The 6,358-nt window shown below is 50.4% G+C and overlaps 1 protein-coding gene across 1 annotated transcript in view; it reads right to left on the bottom strand.

The window, feature by feature from the left end:
- Positions 1 to 4,726: 4,726 nt before the first annotated feature.
- RIOX1 (ribosomal oxygenase 1) overlaps positions 4,727 to 6,358 on the bottom strand; it is a 2,163-nt gene continuing 531 nt past the window's right edge. The window contains exon 2 of the mRNA XM_027642225.1: positions 4,727 to 6,355. Coding sequence (XP_027498026.1) covers positions 4,768 to 6,355 — 1,588 coding nt within the window. The 3' untranslated portion in view covers positions 4,727 to 4,767. The remainder of the gene's footprint in view (positions 6,356 to 6,358) is intronic.

The following is a 6,358-nucleotide window of genomic DNA, read 5'->3' as shown; positions in this document are numbered from 1 at the left end:
ACCGAGCAGAATCGCAGTCGGGATTCACCGTCCGGGCAGCGAAGGGCCTGTGTGGGACCGACCGCACAGAGATGGGGCAGCGCGGAGCTGTTGCACGCCGGCAGCGACCCCGAATAGGGCCGAACTGTGCTGTGCCGCTCAGCCGAGAGACCGGAGCGTGGGCCAGCCCCAGCCGGGGCGGGGAGAAGCCACACGAGCACCAGCCCGGCAGTGCTTCGCCTCTCCTTGCCGGTTCTGCCTCTGTATTGGTTGCCCCAAGGCACGGGCAAGGTGGCTTATGTCTCCACCAGGCTCTGCTCAGCCCTGGCAGCTGCACAGCCAGGTGAATTGGGAAGGATGGTTAGGATCGTCAGTAGTGCAGGAGGGATGAGGAGGGAGTGCTTTCACAGACTCTTTAGGTAGGTCAGGAAATATCTGGCTCTTCTAGTAATGGATTTTGCAAGGTTTTAAAAAAGAAGGCCATTCAGTCTGTCTTGCCCAGAGCTAGATCTTCTGATCCAAAAGGAGCTGCAGAGGGACAGCTGTTTCCTTAGGCTCCCAGAGTCTTCCTGGAGATGCAGGTCGGGGTGCCTCACACTCTGAACTCCTCATGTCTGACTTAGTGGTGTGAAACAAGTGGAAGCATCTGAGGGAATCCTGAGCATTGTCCTATTTGGAAATACTAAGTGGTCAGAGGTGTTGGACAGAGTCTCAGCAGCCTTTCCTTCCCTGTGGAGATTACCTATTCTCTCCTAAACAGATGAGGTGCTTTGTCATCTGGCATTTGGGCCTGTTGTCTGGTGTCTAGCCCTCAATGTGTGGCAACTACTCCTGTTGTTGAGAAGAACAATCCTTGGTTTACAGTACTGGATTTGATCACCAGCTTGACCATAGGCTGGAGCAGATGCTAAGGGAAAAGGTCCTGGAGGCTTCAGCAACATTCCTTCTCCTCTATGCTTGGTGACACAAGAGGACTGGAAGAGTGAAGGTAAAAGGCCTATCTTCTGTGGTGTCCGTTCTTACCTGGGCAGCCCTTGATCCCAAGCTTCTGCAATCCCAAGGTTTCACCTTGGGAAGAGAGAGTGGTCAAGTTGCAAACCCTGCTTCTAACCAAAGCAGAACATGACTCCATGGCTTTCAAATCTCAGTCCTTTTTTTACAATTCTCAACCCAATAACAAAGATTAAAATGTTCCACATCATGTGGGAGAAGATCACAACGATTGTAAATTCAGCAGGAAGTTTTTTGCATTACATCTTGGAGCCAGAAGTATCCACTAGCCAGAACACAGCATTGTGAAGGGAAGATGGAAAGAAGGCACAGAAGGCAAACGACCTTCCCCAAGGATAAACCAGAAACAGTCCAGCAACCTGGCTATAGCATCCATTTTTGCACACTCCCAGCAGCACAGAGATCAGAGACATTTCCATTTGCAATGAGACATTCACCATAACAACAGTGAAATCCCTGCTCCAAAATTGTGATTCGAGAGGTGTTGCTTTCAAGTATGAGCTGAGGATAGCGTGTACATGTAGAGACCGCAGTGACATGGAAAGTACTGTCAAGAATGCATTAGACTAGAACCCCCCCAAGAAACATAACAGCGCATTTGGCACATGAGGTGTTTTATAAAAGGCAAAAAATGCCATGCATTTTCTTGACACTTGAACAAAAAGGTTCAGGGAAGAAGAGAAAAGGCAAACCCATTTCTTTCCTGAGTCATGGATGCGTAAAGTCATGGAAGATACTGTAGTTGTACAGCTGAGACAAACTGTTAGATTGATAACTGTAACAGAATTTATCAGATCTGGTTGTTCAAAGTTGTGTGTTGCTTGCACATCACTTGTTGCACATTACTTGTCATTTAAATATTTCTGGAAAAAAGCCTGGATCTGTGGCCAAGCATGAACCTGAGCTTTAGAATAAGCCCCGAACTCCTCACCCAGGACTGCCCGCTTGTGAAAAATGGGATAGTTTCCTATGGGGTACAAAGGGAAAAACGTAGGATCTATACAGTGCCCTGTTCCAGGGTGGGAGAGAATCTGAAAATTTTCCTTCCCTTGAGCCTGCAAAAGCTTGCAGACTTCAGTAGCATAATACTTTCTTTTGACAACAGGGTCATCTTGTCCCGCAATGAATAGCAGCTGTGCCTCAGCTTTCTCTATTGGGATCAGGCTTCGGTTGCCAGGGGCTTGAAAGGGGTCAATAAGGACATCAGAACAATCAAGAATATTGGAATTGGTGACCTTGATATGTTGTTCATATGTGGTCAAAATGGGGATGGTTTTATCCTTGTAACAGAGAGGAATAAATGTAGGGGGCTGATTACAAAAGGAAATAAAACCCAGCTCTCTCACAGCTCTTCTGTCCTTCCTGCACAGCTCCTCTTGGAAAAGTTGCTGGATGTGCTCCCTGTACCTTCGTTTGTGTTTCTGCACTGTTTGGAACCATGTGAGGGAACTCTCAGCATGGTCCTTGCCTTGCCTTACAGCATGCAGAACAGCCATGGTGTAGCCTCTGGAGGACACAACACTGCCCTGTGCCTTTGATGCTTGTGCTGTGCTGCACTGTCCTTACAATGTGGCCTTCAGGCCTGTGTTGTGCTGCACAGATTCCAAGCCTTATGGGAAACTCAGCCATCTCTTCCTTACACAGAAGCTCACAGGCAGCTTCCAGTCAGTACCTGTGGTTATGCGACCTGCGTGGCCCTGCACTTGTCAAACAGTGCAGCATGATATTCCCATGCAAACATTGTCTCTCTTTGACTGTAGACGTGATAAATAGAGCTGTTTCCTTATACAAAAATCTTACAATACCCTAAAAGACTGAAAGGGGAGAATCTGCTATGGACTATGTCTGCATGATATGCTGTATGTGGGGTGGAGTCCTGTCACATGCTTCATTGCTCAGGGTTCTCAGCATCTAAAGGGGTGTAAGATTATCTATACTAGTCTCTTTTTAGAGTGTTAGCTCTAATAAATAGCATTTTTAGATACTTTACAGAATGTGAGTGCTTTTCCTACAAAAGTGCTTTTCGGGGATCATAATGGACCAGCACCTCCCAATGCAAAAAATTTGGCATACTCCACCAGTCTTAGTGAGAAATACTTTTATGGAGAAAGAACCAAGAAAAAAAGAGAAACTCTGTGTCTGCTAGCCCTGGGTAAAACCATGAGGAGTATGTGTAGGGTGTTTAGCCCAGGCAGTTTCCTTAGTAGATTCAGAAGCTGGGGAGGAATTATCAGAATTCCCACCCCAGCTGAAGTATTATGTTGTTTTAGAAAACAGGGTCCAGGGAAAGGAAAAGCTAAGGAAAATTTGTGCCATCTTTGATTGTCATTAATGTACTTGAAATGGACATGGGGGTGCTTACAACCATCATAGAAAGGGCTGCATGAGCTCCTGGTGCAGCACTGCACCGCAAGCCCCCAAGCAGCAAACTGCAGTGCAGGTGCCCGTGGTTGCACAGGGGCCACACAGAGCAGCCCAGGAACTGGGCATAAGATATTTACCAGCGGCATGAATGGTGGGACAAGGATGGCTGACCCTCTGCTAAGGATGACAAAAGGGTCAGAGGACATGTGACAACAGCATTTCTGTCCAGCCACTAGCGATTTACAGATCAAAGAGGGCTGCAGGGCACCTCAGCATGCTCTCGTGCTGTGCAGTTTTACACAGCCCGAGTTTCAAGATTTAGCAAAAGCATACAGGCAAAAGAGGGAGGAAAGGCTGGCACACTGGCTTTTGCAAGTATGGGACCTTGGAGGACATAGTGTACACTTAAATCCTAACCAGTTAAAAGTGCATGTGTGCCATCTTGCAAAACCCTGATGATCCAACAGCTCAGAGGACCACAGGGTAATACACCCTGCTCCTAGTGGATATAGCTTCAGGAGGCTTTAAAGACAGAATATGCCTCACCTGCTGACTGCTATGATCAAATAGCATTGACATAAAACACATTAGAGGTTTGTCAGTATTTATGGAAACTGGCCACACAGCCAGGCATGTGTTCATGTAATTTGATAGGTCCTTAAATGAAACTTTTTTCACCTAGCACAAAAAAAGCCGTATTAGAGGGTGCCCCATTTGCTTTGAAAGGACCAATAATTTCATTGCTAGGGGCTGCTGTGGGAAAACCAGTAGGGGAGGTTATTTTATCACTAAGACACCTTGCAGACTGAAGAAGATGCAAGTGAGCCTGAAACATTTCAAATGCAGCAGATCATGTTTGCCTAAGGACATCTTGCTGCACTGTGTGATAAGGCTCACGTAGGTAATGTAATTGCTGGAACTGAGTAGGAGCTGCCTGCAAGCTCCACTTCCAAGAAGAGCTGGACAAATTTTTTCTGTGACCAAGGGATCCTTACAACACAGCACAGGCCTGAAGGCCTACGCAGCATGGCACAGCACAGGCACACAGAATGCTGACCATCACCAAATCTGCCTGTGAATAATAAGAGTACTTCCCACAGCAGAGCAGGCTGCTTTAAAATACTGTGAGAATACAAAGATGATTTACTGCAAGAAAGGTCACTAGGTTCCTGAAGTTACCTAGGGTGTAGTAACATGTAGTAACATTTTCCCTTCTCTAGTCACTCAGCCACTCTGCTCCTAGAGCAGATACCCATTGTAATCAGAACATTTCCCTATCCATATCATAGCCCTTCTGCCCCCAGATGAGATGCAGGGACCTGGACTGCTGATTCACATCTAGCAGGTGTAAGGCAAGACCAAGACAGAACACTTCCTAAACAAATGTATGTTTATTTTGTTAAAAAATAAGAGTTACACTTGCACCAGAGGCTTCTTCGTAGTCAGAATGCCCTTCTCAAACAGGAGTGTGGCTAGAGAAATCCTTTCCTCCAAGGTTTCACATGGAAGGTTACCCACACTGATGTGATTTGGATAGGAAGACAGCAGAAATTCGATACTGTCTGTATACTCTGGATCTAGCTCAAAGAACTTGGGTTCTTCTTTGTGATACACCCTTGAGTTTTCTGTCGTGTAATACAGCATCACACCTGCTTCTTCATTACATAATCTAACAATGCCATGGCGGAGGAGGCGTATTTCAGTGTCTTTTGTTATCTGTATATCAACATTGTGAGGGCCTCCATCTTGCCACCGGGCTGGGAAGCCATAGATACTTTGCGCCTTTTCACTCTGTGTAAGCACAGGGGGCAGACAGTCATGAAGAAATGACTTGGCCATCTGATCCACAGCAGCATCAATGGGTGCATAGTCAATGAGTCTCTTTATCAGGCTCTGCACCTTCTCCATAAAGGCTGTTCGCCGAGCATCAGCTGTGTCTGAGTTGGCAACCCCCATGTACCCCAGGTAGTCCATGGGAAGCCCTCGCCGGTACTCCACATCCTCCTCCAGGGCCATCTGCAGGGCAGCTGGGAGGAGCTTCTCCAGAAGGTTCCCCCAGGAATTCCTCTGGTAGGAAGACACAGTGATGTGGAGCGAGTGTGCATCAGGGAGACAGTCGCCCTGGTGGATAAAGCCACGGGGGAAGTACAGCAGGTCCCCGGCCTCAAGCACTGTCTCCAGCACAGGCTCACCAAGCTCAGCCTGTGTTAGGTTTGAACTGGAGAACTGGGGCAGCACCTCGGCATCCGTCCGGGGGCTGTAGACACGCCAGTGCTTCTTCCCCTCCAGCTGCAGCACAAAGGCCTCAATGTCATCATAGTGGGGGGCGAAGCCCTGTGTCCCTGGTGGTGTGAGGTATGTGTTGGCTCCCACCATGCTGCCAAACTGCTCCTGCAGGATAGAGAGGAAGTGCCAGACGGTGGGGGAGAAAGCCTGTGGGCAGAGGAGCCGCAGGGAACAGCCATTCTGGTAGAAGTCCCAGACGACGGCAGGCAGGGCCCGGCCCGAGGGATTGTGCGTTTCCCGCACGCCCTCGGCGTAGCTGGTCACGTCCAGGTGGGTGCCGAAGTGCACTTCGCCGTCCCGAAGGGCGGCGTCCAAGTCGGCCGTGGAAAAGAGCCCCGCGTAGTACCTGGGGTCGCCTCGCCGCACCAGCAGCGGCGCCCGCTCCCAGTGCTGCCCCAGGAACTCGCCCGGCGCCACTGGGGCCAGCAGCCAGCGGAACAGCTCTGCCGCCCGCTGCCGGCTGTCCTCCAGCCGCCCCAGCCGCCGCAGCAGTCCCGGCACGCCACCGCCGTCCTCCCCTGCCGCCCGCGGGCCGCCCGGGATGGTCGCGGGGCCGCCCCGCGGCTTCTCCTCAGGCCCAGCGGCCGCCCACCCGGGCCGGGGCTCCACGCGGAGCTCCACCGGGAGCTCCACGCGGCTCGGGGGCGCGGCGGGCGGCGACGCCGGCCGAGGCGGGGCCTCCGGCTCCGGGCCGCCGCCTCCCGTTCGGCCGCGCCTC

Source organism: Corapipo altera, unplaced genomic scaffold (assembly GCF_003945725.1).
Source record: "Corapipo altera isolate COAL_440 unplaced genomic scaffold, ASM394572v1 23b, whole genome shotgun sequence".
NCBI classification, from domain to species: domain Eukaryota; kingdom Metazoa; phylum Chordata; class Aves; order Passeriformes; family Pipridae; genus Corapipo; species Corapipo altera.
Note: the sequence above shows the minus strand (reverse complement) of the source record. Positions and strands in the feature narration are given on the sequence as shown.